Raw genomic sequence first — 15,853 nt, forward strand, 5'->3', positions numbered from 1 at the left:
GCTGCTCTGTATTGCAGAAGTATTCTGAATCTGCTCGTAGACCTCCCCGCTGTCCTAGCAGTGGCTTTGTGTGTCAGCTGCAGACCCTGCCGTCGCCTCCCGAGAACACCACCGAGTCTGTTCTGTGTCCGTGTTGCGATCTGACAGCTTGGTCTGGATCCTGGGATGTTTCTGTGCTGCCTTTCCAGGGGCTGGCTGGTGGAGCACTGCATGCCTCTGGCAGGGCTGCCTGAGGGGTGCGGGGTAGAGGCTGCTGCAAGAGAGAAGGGTGAAGGTGCCACCTCTCCACAGGCCCGGGGAAGAGAAGGGTGTCCTAAAACTGTATCCAAGTGCCCAGCTCTTGTGATCAGGCTATCAGGGTGAGCTCCCGGCGAGCCGTCAGCTCCTCAGAAGCCAGCAGGCCCCACGTCTGCGGGCAGGCTGCTTCCCGCGCTTCCGGGCAGGACTCCGACCGCAGTCCCGCCGTGCGGCAGGGGCGGGCTTCCCCGTGACCGCCGCCCGCCGCTTGCTCCGACGCAAGGATGTGAAGCGAAACCACCTGGCCCTGGGTCTCACCTGCACAGCTGAGCCGTGCTGCATCGATGCGAAATTGTGACAAAACAGTTCTGTCTGTGGGACTGAGCTCCGTGGCGTTCCTAACTCGGAGCTGGGCGGCTGGGTGGTTTCCGTGCCGCGGAGCAAAGCGGATTAGGCAGAGAACAGCACGCAGCGAAAGAGCTGCACACGCTGGTCTCTTGCCACACCGCTATCGGCCCGTGCGGCAGGACCTCTGTACACAGAAGTCAAACTCAGGGGAAGCGCACTATCGAGCAAAGACAATAAATGCTCAGTGAGGCTGGATAAGATGCTAAAGATTTTTTCGTCAAGAAAATTCTAGGCTTCAGACTATTTTTTAAATATACAGACTGCTGCAAAATCGATTAATTTATGTGGTAGTGCTTTCAGAGTGTCCTCAGTCAGGCTGATGGAACTGCTCCTGAATAGTCTGTAGGCTCTCAACAGTGCCTATGTTATCTTCAGGGCTAAATACAGACTGGAAGGGGGAATCTTTAAGGAATGCCTGCAAGATTGCATATGACTGAAGTGAAAACTGTTTCTTTAAATTTCATGTTCCATATTTCACACATCGTGCTTTCATTTATTTCTTTACCCCTTCTTCCCCTCAGCTTTTTCCATCTTTTCTTTCCTACGAGGCATTTCCAGCTTCCCTTTCCACTGTCACTTGTCTTTCTATTTCTCTCCGCTGTGCCAGCTTTCACCTCACTTCCTAGTGAGTTCATGAACCTCTGCCTGGGCTTTTCTCTCTTTTTTTTTTTTTTTTTTTTTTTTTTTTCCCCAGCCCTTTGATGCCTTCAGGCTTATTCTGTGGGGGTCACTGATCAGCTTCAGGCTTACTTTTCTGGCTCTATCATTAGTGACCACAGCCCTGCCGCAGAAAAGCAAATCTTTCCTGGTGTGTGGTGTGATGGAGAGAAGATTCACTGCTCTTTACGGCCGGCTCTGCAGCCTGGCCCTCGCGTCTTCAGGGCTCAGGTTAAGTAGAAAGTATCTTGTTTTGATTCCCTGACGTGTTTTGTGAAATCAAAAATACTGTTACAAACTTGATGCAACTTGTTTGTTTATTGCACAGGTGTGAATGGCCAGTGCCTGTACCTGATAATTATCAGGTGTGAGATTTTAAAACCTTATTTGTTAGGTAAGCCCTAACAGTAGCTAGTCCTTGTCCAGAATAATTCCCAGTTTCTCTAGATAGTGATGTCAAAAGACAGACGAGGAAGAAGTGTGAGCGTGTTGAGACAGTGCTCGGCCAGATGGTTGCAACTGGCGTGAGAGTTTGGTGGGGTTCCTCGCGTGTTTCGAGTGGGATTCATTTAAAAGGAAATGAAGAAGGGAAGGAGAATGCTGAAGGCAGGACCGAGGCAGAGGGAAAGGCAAAGGGGAGGGTATGAGAGGTGGAGGAGAGCAGTGAGATCGAGGTGAAAGGGCTGAGCGAGGGAAGAAGTTGGAGGGAACGCCAGTCAGCGCAGGGCAAGGGAAGCCCTGCCAGGGCGCTGCCGCATCGGTCTGGCATGGCTTCATGCCCAAGCCAGAGCTCTGCTAAATCCCTTTGTGCTTCTTGCCTGATTTTATTCAGCAATGATGCAACCCAGGTAGTGACATCACAGAAATACACCTACAAGTGGTGTTACAGAGTCTAGATTGTGACCGGCAGATTAAGTCAGCGGTGTCACAATCCGGTGTTTATATCATTGTCTCCTGAATGTGGAAGCGATTGCTGTGTTGATAACAAAGTTTTCATCGGTGGAGCAGGCTGCTGAGAAAAGCCATCCCTTTTGCAGAGGCAACAGCTTTGATTTATTTGGAATAAAATCACGGTGAATTCTAGTTAAGTAGAAATACCAAGCATGGCACACTACTAGGATTTTAGCAATTCGGGCGCAATGTAAACATGTGACTGCATCTGGGTCACTTACAGCTACAGGGTAGTATTATATTTTATTGTTAATGAAAAGTATGCACGAGCAGAAGCAGGGAGCACGAGGAGTGAATAACACCTGAGAAAGTTAGCAGTCCTTCCCAGTACTTGCAATTTTGAGCTGATTTTGTAATTTGTTTCCGATACAAAGCGAGTTATACCTGTTTGGAAAAATGTAACTTTCTAACATCTTACTCAGATGACAGTATCTTTTTCATATGTGAGAGCAAACAGGAAATTTTCTTTGATATAATCTCAAACTAGATTTTTAAAATAGGTTAAAAATATAGAATACTTTTTATTGCATGTCACAAGGAACTGTTTACATCAGTTCATATCACTTTGTAGAGCAAGATCCTTCTTCAGTAATGATATTTATTTTTTGCCATCGAAGTGGCAATGTTTGCAGAACCAAACAAAGCATTTTGTTTCTAGAACACTAGTTGTGATCCAGTCAGAGGATATTAAGCAACTTCCAGGATTAGACCCTTAAAGAAAGTTTGTTCCCTTTAGTTTCATATTTCCTTCAGTTGGCTGCTTGAATTGCCCTTCTATAATTTTGCATTGGAGTATATCCTGTACAAATAGGGAAGAGATTTTGACCTGGAAGGAGAGACCTCTTATTAGTGCGCATACTTTTAAATTACAGTAGCTATCTGAAGCATCTTGACACATGATAGATAGCATTGTTGCTATATTGGTTTGATTCAGCTTGATACTTAAACAAGCAACCTCGCACCCTTATTTCTCAAGGAGAGACTTAAGATCTCTGTGATTTAAATTCATGCACGCCACTCTGGCTGTATCTGATGTATTTGTAACGTTGAGGATTTAGATGAATTTCTTGCAGTAACTCCATCGTATGCCCCCCCCTTTCTCCCCAAACCCGGGTTCACCCCAGGAGGCACGTTAACGACACCAGGATCCACTGCGCTTTGGCAGTCGGGCGAAGTCCTGGTGCAAATTAAATCGGGTTTAGACTTCCTAAACGCGGGGCTTGTACAGGAAAAAGAGATAAGGTTATACGGGCCGGGAGAGGAAGAAGGGAAACGCGTTTTGAGCCCGGGGAAGACGGCGAGGCGCTTCCCGCGAACCCGACGGCGAGTCCCGGCCCAAGGCCGGGGGCCCGTGAGGCGACGGACTCTCGACCGCGGCCCCGGGCCTTGGCCGGGAGCCCTTACGCACCGCGGCCGGGAGAAGAGCGCCGGGGACTCCGGTGCAGCGGCGGTGCCGGCGCCTCAGCCCCCCCGGGGACGCCGTACGTAAGGGGGCGAGATGAAACCGGCGGGGAAGGTTTTTTTTTCCCCTCAGGAAAGCGGCTGGTGGGAGCGGCGGCGGGGCGCCGGGCCCCCGGGAGGCCTTGCACCGCGCAGTTTTACCCGTCCGTCACTTGCGCGGTGCCCCGCGTTCGCACGGAAGCGGCCGCCGCTGCCCGGGGCCCCTGGGGCGCCTCAGCGCCGCCTCCGCCACGGCCGAGCCCCGCACGGGCGCCGGCACCGCCCCTCCCCGCCCGGCCGCCCAATGGGGGCGCGGCGGCTCCGCCCCGCGGCCCGCGGCGGCCAATGGGAGGCGCCGCGCGGCTCCCGTCCACCTGCGGCGGCGGCAGCCACCTGAGCGGGCGAGAAAAGCCGACAAAACCCGTCGGAGCGGCGGGCTGCGCGCTGCTCTCTCCGCTCGCCCCCGCCTCACCCTCCCGACCAGCCGGGCCAGTTCTGCCGCCCGCTGCCTCCGCCAGACATGACACAAGACTACGACAAGTGAGTGAGCCGGGGGGGGGGGGGGGGGGGGAAGAAGAGACGGCGTCCGGTCTGACCGGTGTTGCCGCCCCTCTGGGTGGTGGTGATGGTGGTGGGGGGGAATGCAGCGAGAGGGGCTCGCCGCCCGCGACCCGCTCTCCTGTGTGGGGCCGCGCTCTCCCCGCGGACCCGCCCCCCTCCATCTTCTCGGAGGAGTCGCTGGAGGCTGCAGCGGGGCGGTGCGAAATGGCGGGGGGGGGGAGTTGGGGGGGGGGGGGTTGGAGTTGGGGGGGGGGGGGGGGGGGAGTTGGGGGGGGGGGGGGGGGAAAAGCCCAGCGGCGCAGCGGGTCGACCCCGGCGGCCACCCCGCCCCGCGAAGCGAGCGGCGAGGCAGGGCCGGCTTTGAAACCCGACACCTGCGGCGAGGCGTGGGTCAGCGCCGCCGCCGTCCGCCCCCCGCCCCGCCGCGCCGCGCCTTAAATGCGGGCGGCGGCGGGGAACCGGCCGCGCCGTCGGGAGGAGCGGGCGCCGCCGCAGCGCCGAGCTGCCCCTTCTGCCGGGGGCTGAGGGAGGCGGGCGGAGCCGGAGCGCCCGGCTGTCCCCGTCCCCCCCACCCCCCCCCGCCGGAGCCCCGAGCCGCTGCCCGGCGGCGGCGGGAGCGGCCCCCATGGACTTCTACGAGGCGCACCCCTCCGGCAAGGTGGATTTCGGCAGGTAAAGGGGGGTCGGCCGGCGCGCACCCCGCCCCGCCGAGGGGGCTCTCGGTGAGCCCGGCTGCAGCCACCTCCTTGCTGCGCGAAGGCGGGTGTGGAGGGGGTTAAAACCGAGCTTAAGGCGCGTTTTCTGTAACTTCACGGTGTTGGATGCCGAGGCGTCTTCTTCAAACCGGATCCCCGGCCGCGTTTAACGACTCGGGTTTATCTCTACGCTTGTCACCGTGTCTGTCTGGAGGCGGGGGCTGTGGACGCCGTAAGCGGATAGAAAACGGGGCAACTCTGAGGTGATTTGAAGAACCGACTATCAAATTACTGTGTTCCGAATGATCGGTGACTCAAATGCACTCATTTCCTAGGGCAAGCACAGGGTTTTTACCAAAGGTTGTGTTGTTTTTGTTTTTTAACATATCACTTTCTAGAAAGAGGACTCTAATGGCACAGCTCACTGGCTTCACTCCGTGATTAGCAATTTTTCATAACGTATGTTTACTTCTCATGATGCTTAATAAATGAGGCCGTAACAATACAGGTACGTGCACTTTTCTGGCACGTAGAAGTCCGTGAAAGAAATCTTCTCTGCTGCCTCATCGCTAAAGGTGTTCTCTGTGCAAGACCAGCTATAAAGTGCAGTGTGGCTGAGGATCTCCTAACGTCTCCAGATAAATTGCGTGGTGAGGGAAAGAAAGGGTGGGTTTTGGATCGGTGAAATAAGTAAGCAGGAATAGTTTCAATGATCTGAACACAGAACATGGTAGGTTGTGGGATCCTCACAAGCAAAGAGGGCGTATCTGCTTTTTGTAATACTCTTCTGCTCCTACTTTGGTCACTTAGAAAACAAAATTCAGAAATCGTTGGAAGTGCAGTAGGAAACTTACTTCCAGCCTTTGCTGGCCATGTCTGCTGCTTTGTGAGCAGATTCACGTGCCAGTAATCTTGAAACCTAAAACTTGAGAAAAATAAATGTTTTCCTTCTCTTACTAATATGTTCTCATTTTCCTGAAAGAAGCTGTAGTTCTGTTAAGGGATTGAGTTACTGCCAAATCCTGTTTTCCTCTTGATAATTCTGCAGATAATTCTTTCTATGCTGCTTTTGGGGAGAGTTAGTTACCTGTAGGGCAATGTGCGTTACATTTAGGTGTTGCAATGACAAAGAAATTGCACAAAAATAGTCGGGTTTGCATTTGCCAAGTTTCTGGTTGGTGGCTGCTTTAGTTCTCAGTATTTTTGATTCTCTCTTGGTTCTCTCTTCCCACGTGAGCGTTGTGTTGCTGGCGGGAATCAGCTTAGTGGTCTTGTGAGTTCCAGCAAGGCTGATTTAGCCCTTCAGCTTGGATGGATCGAGTGACCTGCACCGAGGTTACTTCAGTTGCCTTTTTCTTTAGGAGTGACTTTAATGGGAGGATTTACCCATTTGTTATGGATATTCGAGGTTTCTCTTATCACATTGTATAAGAATAGGAGCTTGTACTATGTCCCTGAAGAAAATTTCGCTTTATCTTTTGCTGTGCAGTCCTTGATAGAAAGTGGATGTCCTCGATCCCAGGAGTATCTGCGTTTTAGTACACTGCATTTTGGTATCTGAGTCAGTGTGTACACAAAATACGTATGAAGACCTAAAGAAAGGGCTTGGTGCAAGAGCTTGTCTCTTTTTTCCGTTGTTGTTTGCTTTTATCAAACTATATAATACTGATTTATAGCCACAAAGTGCTCTTACAAGTCCTGGAAACTCCCACTCGCTTTGAGTGTCTTCAACTCAGCCAAACTGTCCCACTGAAGCTCATTGGGACTCTTTGTGTAACTGATAAAGGATCGAAGGCTGAATTAGCAAAGTGCTTTTCAGCCTTTTTGGTAGAAGATGGTGATAAATGTAGGATACTGTTAAGCTGATTATAGTGATTAGGGTATTTCACAACTTTCTATTTCGCAACTTTTTGTAGTATATTTCAATCTCTGAATGCATCTGGGTAAATAGATTAAAAGAATGATTAGCTACTGGGGAAGGGGTATGATGGTGGTAGGGAACAGCCTTTTGTGGAGATTGGGTTTTAAAATAATTAGTTATGTTAAACTTTTACCAATTCATTAAGAAATGCAAAGTTTGGGATTATTTAAGGAAATAGTCTCCCTTCTCTCCGTACTGGTCTGCAATAAACTAGTGTTACGCTTGCACTGGAAGAAAACCTGTTTGAACTGGATTAAAAGTCAGATTTAAACAACATTAGCTTGAAGTGATTTGGAAGAGGGAGCATGTGTTTTACCAATAGACCCAAAATATATTGTCTAAGCTAGTAGCACAGCATTTTCTGCAGATGTCCCACTTTTGCCTGTGGGCAGAAGGTCCAAGTCATCTTGGAGCTTTTTTGTTTCCAGCAATCTCAAAATGTTCAGAATAGATAGATATTTTTTATATATTACAGCATAAAAGGAAGAACTCCAGTTTTTCTTTCTTTTTTTTTTTTCCCCCCCCCCAGTCATCTGTTGAGGGTGTTTCAAACTATTGTCATGAGTTATTTCAGCAGTAACCAGGCAGTAAGTCTTTTGGCTTCCCTTTGTGAGAAAAATTCACTGCCAATTGGTTTGAGGTCCCTTTGACCAATTTGCCTGTATAGTTCATAACTAATCGGCAGCTTCTCGGTGGTGTTTCCAGATATACTCTGAGAGCAAAGACACCTTCTGAAAGCTCTGGGGGAAGTAAATGTTTTGTTAATTCACATTTACTGGTTTCATGTGGGAACTGGAGCAGGTTGTGGCTTGGTAGTATTACATAGGATGTGCTAGAGGTTTTGGAGGTGGTAGGCTAGTTTCTGTGTGTAACTCTGAGTTGGATTCAGAGTTTGAGGAGGTCAGTTGTGCTCTTAAAAGGCTTTGCCTTTTTATGTAGGCTGGTGTAATCCAGCTGAGATTGGTCAAATTAATCCTGATTTACACAGAGCGTGAGTGAGATCAGAATTAGGGTTCTGGGTTTTTTATGTTGACTAATCCTTGCAGTACACTGAATCAGAATATGAACCCTGTGAAACTGGGGCAGCTAATTTTGAAGAACTTCAGGAATGTTTTTCATGTGTTCTAACAGGTGGCTTTTTTATTTCTTTTTTTTTTTTACGATTCAAGTAAAAGACCCGTGTTGGTTCTTCAGAATGACTCTCTCTACTCTCAGAGACGTCCTTACACCAGTGAAGATGAGGCCTGGAAAACCTTTCTTGAAAATCCCCTTACAGCAGCTACCAAAGCTATGATGAGCATCAATGGTGATGAAGACAGCGCAGCTGCCCTCGGACTGCTGTATGATTATTACAAGGTAGATTGGCGTGGGTGCGCTCTGGCAGCTAGCAGAGCTCTTGTTCCACCTGTGGAAAAGGTGTCATTTGCTAGAGGATTTTACAGAAGCTATGAATAGAACATAAGGACTTCAACTGTGTGATTTTTTTTTTTAAATGGAAAAAAGATCCATGTCCCTTTTTCTGAAAATTGTTTTATTTTTAGCTTAGTAAAATAAGAGCCCCTGGATCTTAATGTAATGGGTCAAAAGCTTCAGTAGCACTTTGCCTGTCAGCTCCAGGTTCTGCAGTAGGCAATGTATTATAGAAATAGTCATGACGAATTAGACTTTGGGAACATGGCCCTATCTGAATGTAAATACGCAGGGAGAAAGATCCTTTTCTCCTTTTGCTCACGTGATCCCTATTCCGATGGAAGTGTTTGCTTTTGCTGGGGCTTTGATGTGCTACCTTAGTATCAGTTGATACTAAGCTATAACTACAGATTTTTGGTGGTGTTGGGGTTGGAAATGTCCACCTGAAGGAGTTTGTCCACATCCCTCTAATCTTCAGTGAGCTTCAGCTGCCGTAGTTTAATTCTTTGACAACTGCAGTTGTCTTCCCCAATGTTCATGGTCTTTTCAGAGACATACACCTTCCTAGATGCTCACAGGTGAATTGATCACAGTCAAACACATAACCTCCTGGTTTGCATGGGATACATCATGCTAAACTTTCTTTCCTAAATACCAGAAGTCTAAGCCAGGGTAGTTATCTCCAGTCCATGTCCAAGCCAGTGGAGACCAGCAGGCATTTGCAGGCAGGGAGGTGTCCTGCTCGTGGTAGACGCCTGCGTTATGGTGGCCTGGCTCACCAGGTGGAGATGCCTGTTTTTTCTTTGCTGAGCGTGCAGAGAGGCCAGGAGGCTGACTTGGCTGGCGTGCCTGACACTTTGGTTAGTGTCTTTTAACAGCAGTGAGTGCAATTGTCAGCCTGGGTTTGTTCTTCAAGCACAAGGAGAGGTTGCTTTGTGCATACAGAATCCTTGCCCGCCCTTTTAAGAGTTGAACATGTCTTACATATCAAAATATTCTTGTAATGCTTAATATGGAGATTAACACTCCACACACAAGGCAAAATGCCACAGACTCACTGATGTGGATGTTATTCAGCTAATTTTGTGAGAAAACTGGCTTTCCGCTTTGTGCCCGTGCTTGCTATGCTTTTGAAAAAAAAAAATACCAACACTTTCACCAGAATGATTTTAATCTACAAAATCAATTTTCATTTCTAAACCTTTAGATTGCAAAGACAACATTGATGTTTATTCTTCACGCTTGGCAAAGCAGAAGGGATTTACTGTACATTAATGTCTAATTCGGGGTTTCCTCTTATGTTTGGGTATCAGTGGGTATTTAGAAAAATCAGTGGAAGAACAGGTATGCTGCACACTTGGGTGAAGCAAAATGGTTAGAGGTTGAAAGATTTATTGAGGGCGGTTATGAAGTAATGCCAGAGGAACGATGTCTAGGCATTTTTAATATGCCTTCTCTGCAATATTAAAGACAGCCGATGAGATCACTTTCATGTCAGAAAAACCCAACAAACCCAAACAACTTGAGTTTTCTTCCATTTGACTAATGGGCTACCGTAGTAGCTCAGCTGTGATTAATAAGGCCTTATGGGAAACAAATTTTTGATGAAAGTCTAGAGTTTAGGAGCGTTGGCCAAATGCAGCTTGGAAAGCCCTTGTTTTTCAGTGACTAGTTAATATTGGCCTCCTAGCAGTCTCCAGCTGGAAGTTCTCCAAGTTTTGCTGGTTACCATGGAAAATCCAACAATTCTGGAATTATTGGAGATTCCAGGTTATGTGGAAGAGCCAGGACTTAGGTTTTAGACAGAGGCTGTTCTCCCAAGTATGCCATCAGCCTTCAATTTAGCAGTAAAGCCGTGGTTCCCCAGGATGTACCCAGGCTGGCAAACGTGGACAGTATCTGAACAGGCTTCAGTGAAGGAAAGTGGTGGGAGTTCACTCCTTTTTACACCAGAAGATGTTTGCTTTCCTCATTCAGGAGGTATGTTGAGGGTAACAAAATTCCTGGGCACCACGTGTGGGTTTGCAGAGGAGCTTGTGTGGACTTGCTGCACCATCAAGGGGACCTGAGCACTGTGCGCTTGTGCCAGCGATGGTGAGAGCCGTTCGGGGTGCTGGCTGTGTGCTCCAGTGAACTGAGTTGCCATGGTTTGGAGAGTTCATCTTCTGTATGCCTTGGCCTTGCAGGGTGCAGGAAGATGACATGTGTCTGTGTGTGGACATGGTGGCTTTTGTGATCCATGTTGTGGTATGTGGTGTTTTCAGGGCAAATCCTGTCCGTGGCATAAAATACGAGAAGCAGTATTGAGCTGTCTTAAATTTAGAGCACTGGTGGTTACCTTTTGTTTATAAAAGATAGAATACCATTTGGGCCATTGTGTGTTGTATGTAGCCATGAACAAAAATGAGCTGTAGTATCCCAGTACACTTATTGGACCTGGTCCTCCCGGAATCCCCTGGTCTCTGAGGAAAAAGGAAAGCCTTGAGTGGTCTTTGAGGAAGTGGCCTAGAGAGCATGTGTTCTTGGGCCAGGGGCTGTGGAGCAGCATCTTTTCACAGGCCTTGAGCTCATCCAGCCTGCAGAGGAGAACACCTGCACCACCAGCACAAGCCTTGAGTGCTCTTATCTTGGCCCTGCTCACCCCAGTGCTGGTGCTTCAGCCAGGGCTGGCCAGTTTTCGGCACTGGTTTTCCCACTGCCTGGCGCTGGTAGGAGCTCAGGGCTGGCACAGCAGGCTGGGTCAGCTACAGGGGAATCTGTGGGGCATCATCTGGAGTGGGCCTGGCATCCCAAAGCACTGTGAACACTGGGCAAACTGTAATGCTAAGACTGACTGGTATCAGAAAGTGCTGCTTTCTTAATTTGACCAAATGACTGTGTTTTGAGGAGCTAATTTTTTTTTTTTTTTGTATGGGAGGAAGAATGTAATTACAGCATGTCTTGTATTTCCCAGGTTCCAAGGGAGAGGAGATCTTCTACAGCTAAACCAGAGGTAGAACATCCTGACCAAGACCATAGCAAAAGGTATTAGTTTCTATTATTGCATGTCTACTTATCATCCTTCCCTCCTAGACCACCAAAGCCACTGAAGCATGCTGCACTACGGTGTTGTGCTGGAAGAGAGAAATTGTTTGCTTTTACTCTGTGCCCCAAATGTGTACAGTCATACAGACGGTGTAGCAACAGCTTCTCTTGTTAACACTAGGCACAGCCTGATAGCACAGGCACCCCTTCCCAAGGCTGTGGAGGTGACTGGTGACCCTTTTATTTTTGCATGTGGTTGCCTCAGTTGCTCACTGCTGATTTTGTTCTCAGGCACTAGCAGTATTGCTTCTTTATGCATGGACTGATAGGGAAGGACTTCAAAGTACTTGTGATTTGGTTTTGTATTGTTTGTGGACTTCTTTTGTATCCTCTGGAACTCCTTTCTTCCCTCTTCCTGCCTTCCCTTTCTTATGCCTCCCAAGCAGAAGATGATACTGATTAAGTAAATATTACGAATGTGGGGTTCATTCAAGCCAGACTTCCACTCCTACCATCCTCTTCCTTTGGACAGACTAGAAGGCTTTAAGGGCTCAAGGTGAGGTTTCTGTGGTCTGACTGAGCCAATTGAACAACTCGTTGAGAAGACCAGTCTAGTTCCCACAGCGCCCCTCTTACCAGCTCTGGTCTTCCACTGACCCATAACCTAGCAAGAAAAAAAAGAAGTGGCTAGTTTTCTGCCAGTGGAACAAGCCAAACTGGCTCACCAAGGGGACAGGAGAGCATCAGAATTGGTGCAAAGGAGAGGGCAGGACCATGTTGTGGGGAGAGAGAAAGGGAGGGCAGGCTGACTAGTGGCTACTAGCAGTGAGGTCAGCTCAGCCACAGATCTCCATGTGTCCTGGCAGAAATGAGTGTGGTGGGGTGGAGAGTGGGAAGTTATGCAAACCACTCCCGGGAGTCTCGGTGTGGATTTTCTTGGGGCTTTGTGCATGAAAGAGGGGTGTAATTTCCCTATTAGTGCTTCCCGGGTGGTGCACAGTCCCAGGGCAGAGGAGCAGCAACCTTGCTCTCAGTCCTTCTCCATCTGCCAAAGATGAGTTTAATGGAGCCTGTGTGTGCTGGTGCGTGGTGGGAAAGGCCTCAAAGTGCTTAGTTTTGGATTGCTTTTTTTCAAGCATTGAGCATCTCAGCTGTGAACCCTCACCCTTTGCTCCAGGGTAATTCATCTCCAAGGTGGGGTTGGTAGGAGTGGGTGAGGTTGGTGGTTTTTTTTTTTTGAATGAGTTTCTCAGCTTTTCAGGTTAGAATTGAGCTGTTCTGCAACAAGAGTTGGTGTCAGCTGTCCTTGTCCCAGAAGGCTGAAGTCTTTCTAGCTCTTTTTCAAGGAGAAAATGAGCTGTTAATTTATGAATGATTTTTTTTCTTTGTCCTTTAAAGGAACAGCATCCCAAATGTAACGGAACAGTCGCTTATTTCTGCTGGAGAAAACAGAGTCCAGGTTCTGAAAAATGTGCCTTTCAATATTGTCCTTCCTCACACACCCCAGATGGGCATGGACAAGAGAGGCCACCTTACAACCCCTGACACAACGGTCACTGTTTCAATTGCCACTATGCCCACCCATTCCATCAAAACGGAGACACAGCCCCACGGCTTTGCAGTGGGCATCCCGCCGAGCGTCTACCACCCCGAGCCCCCTGAGCGGGTGGTGGTCTTCGACAGGAACCTCAATCCCGACCAGTTCAGTTCCAACACCCAGCCTCAAAACTCCCAGAGGAGAACGCCGGACTCCACCTTCTCAGAGACTTTCAAGGAGGGCGTGCAAGAGGTACCAAGAGAGGCAGTTGCTCTGTGTGTGTGTGTGTGTGTGCACGAGTCTTGATCTGGGTGGAGAGATCCAGTTCCATCTTTACTTGTTCTTCTTACATGAGCCAGAAATCTGTCCAGTGATTTAGGAATCGAAGGCTTTCACAGAAAGATGCATAAGTGTTACTTAGTAAATAAAACCTTCACAACATGAAATCATTATCAAAAGCAAATGACTAATCTTACCAGCGACACAGGCTTTGGCTTGGAGAGTGTGGCAATAGTTACCTTGATCCACAGCATCGGGCCAAGTTTTGCAAGAGTTCAGCACTCTGCAGTGCCTTTGCAGGCACTGAAGTGAAGTGCCTGCCTGTAAGCTTCCTTACTGCCAGTTTCTAGGCGTGGTGTGTGCCAGTTAAAAACAATCGGTTTATTTAGGGGCCTTAAATGAGTGTTAAACCTGGATGAAAATCTGTGGGTTTTTGTTTTATGGCGCCAACTAAAGGCAACAGTAACCATGTTTTGATTTTTAAGCCAGATCTCAAGGAACTATGTAGCTATGCCCTTTCTTTGAGATTTGGGAAAGCTTTAAAATGTTGCCCTAAGCTGACTCAGAAAGCTTGTGAGATACTGTGCTTAGTTGACACCCAAGAGTTTTGGTTTAAAACCCTGTTCAAGTGTCCTGTTTGCACAGACCAAAAATCAGTTGTTATCTGATGATCAGTTTGCCTGCCAGAAGTTCTGTGGTAACAAGCATCTGTTTAATCTTGACTTTTCTTGTTGCTGTTGTGTTAATTGTTGTGTTGCTTTGTTTTGTGTCTACCCCAGGTTTTCTTTCCTACTGAACTGAATCTCCGGATGGCCAACATGAATTCAGAAGATTATGTTTTTGACAGCATTTCTGGGTAATGCTTTAAGGCCCCTGTTTGCCTGTATCCTTCCATTCTCTTAGCTGTGTGTGAGCAAGCAGTACAGCTCATTCCCTTCTGCACTGAGTCTCTCTTAGGCACTGGGGGGGCTGCGGATCTCAAAACCACAACAGTGTCTGCTCATTTGAATTTCATAGTTAAAAATCCTACCTGTGTCTTTAAGGAAAACTGCCTACAGGGTTGGAAATACCACCCAGTTTCAGTTGCTGTCCTTGTACCAACTCCCTGTCGCATGGGACGATGCAGTGCTCTCTGTCAGCTCTGCAGTGGTCTTGAAGTTGGCTTCCAGCTGTGTCCCTCTCCCTGCCCTGCTCGCCTTGCACTCTTTCTGCTGGAAATCTACAGCAGAAATAGGACGTATGAAACTCATCTGAACTCTGAGGGGAATTAACTAGTTGTTCGGTTAGTTGCAGTTGACCAAGAGGGAGGAGGAGAAGACCATGGCCGCTGAATGCCTTATGAGCTTGTGCATTTAATTTAATTGCTAATAGATACTTTTCTGTTCCATGACAGCAGCTTGCTGCTCTCAGCCTGAATAGGGAGCTTCCAGTCTTGCCTGCTGATGTGTCTTGGGATTTAGCTTGCCAAGAACTTCTCTTAAATGTTCATTCATGAAGGAAATGGTTGAAAAAGGGGCTCATCCTGTTTTCCAACTTCCTTGCCTGTTGATGGCTTAGTGAGTCAACTAACGACTTTGGAATTTCTCCAAATTAAATGTGGATCGTTTAATCGGCTTTCCAGGAAAATGCCTTAGCAATCACTACCCTCTTCGCTCCGTAGGAATAACTTTGAATACACTCTGGAAGCCTCCAAGTCCCTTCGACAGAAGCCAGGGGACAGCACGATGACTTACCTGAACAAAGGTCAATTTTACCCGATCACGCTGAAAGAAGTCAGCAGCAGTGAAGGAATCCATCACCCCATCAGTAAAGTCCGAGTGAGTGGCAGCTCTTGTGGCTTCTTGGGAAAGAGGGTGTGTACAATGGTAGCCTTGAACTCTCCCAAAGTGCAGTAATCTAAACCAGAGCATCAGCACTAAGGCCAGCTTACCCGCTCTCTTACGTCAGTGTTCGTTCCTTTGCTGTCCACCTACTTCCAGACCAGCCCATCCTGGCTCAGTCTGTTAAGAAGTGGTGTCAGCACTTGTATAAAGGTGATGCAACACCTGCAATGAGATCCTTGAACTCCAGTTAGGAGAGCAGTTCTGCTCATCTCTGTTTATGACCCAGAAAGCGCTGCTGTCTGCCTTCCTGCTTGGCAGCCGTGTGCCAGCTATACTGCAGTGAGTCAAGTTGGAAAGCCTGAAGCAGAAAACCTGATACCAACAAGAACTTCAAAACAAATGTACTCTGGCCTTTTCTCTTTTGCATGTTTGTGGGGTTTTTTGGTGTGTTTTTGTTTTTTAAGCTTGCCCCTCCCCCTGTCCTTTCAGAGTGTCATCATGGTCGTGTTTGCTGAAGACAAAACAAGGGAAGATCAGCTCAGGCACTGGAAATACTGGCACTCAAGACAGCACACAGCCAAACAAAGATGCATTGACATAGGTAAGGAACACTCTCGTTGCTGATGTCAAACTCCAAACTTAATTCCTTGGCAAGGTTTGGTTTTCTGCTAAAGCTTTGTTATTTTAAGGAACCTTTAGATCATACTCTGCTACACATAGCTTTGCTGAAAGCCTAGAGAAAGCTGTTGATTGCTTGGAGCTAATACTGTAGTTTTTAGGACTCCTTAAAGAGGCTGATTTTTTTTGGAGGGTTTTTGTTGGTGAGCACGCTGAGTTTAGGGTTTTGCATCGGGAGATCTAACACACACACACACACACCCACACACACACACCCAACTGTAGTTGCTTT

The 15,853-nt window shown here is 48.1% G+C and overlaps 1 protein-coding gene across 3 annotated transcripts in view; it reads left to right on the top strand.

Moving 5' to 3' along the window:
* Positions 1-4,102: 4,102 nt before the first annotated feature.
* Positions 4,103-15,853, top strand: part of GRHL1 (grainyhead like transcription factor 1) — a 43,778-nt gene continuing 32,027 nt past the window's right edge. Inside the window, exons 1-7 of one of the 3 annotated variants that reach the window (XM_033009967.2) lie at positions 4,103-4,233; positions 8,040-8,226; positions 11,234-11,304; positions 12,703-13,093; positions 13,900-13,976; positions 14,781-14,937; positions 15,433-15,544. In XM_033009967.2, the coding sequence (XP_032865858.2) occupies positions 4,214-4,233; positions 8,040-8,226; positions 11,234-11,304; positions 12,703-13,093; positions 13,900-13,976; positions 14,781-14,937; positions 15,433-15,544 (1,015 nt within the window). In that variant the 5' untranslated portion in view covers positions 4,103-4,213. The other 2 variants (XM_033009965.2, XM_033009964.2) reach the window with 2 other exon arrangements.

This window comes from Tyto alba, unplaced genomic scaffold (genome assembly GCF_018691265.1).
Source record: "Tyto alba isolate M040663 unplaced genomic scaffold, T.alba_DEE_v4.0 Super-Scaffold_40, whole genome shotgun sequence".
In the NCBI taxonomy this organism is placed as follows: Eukaryota; Metazoa; Chordata; class Aves; order Strigiformes; family Tytonidae; genus Tyto; species Tyto alba.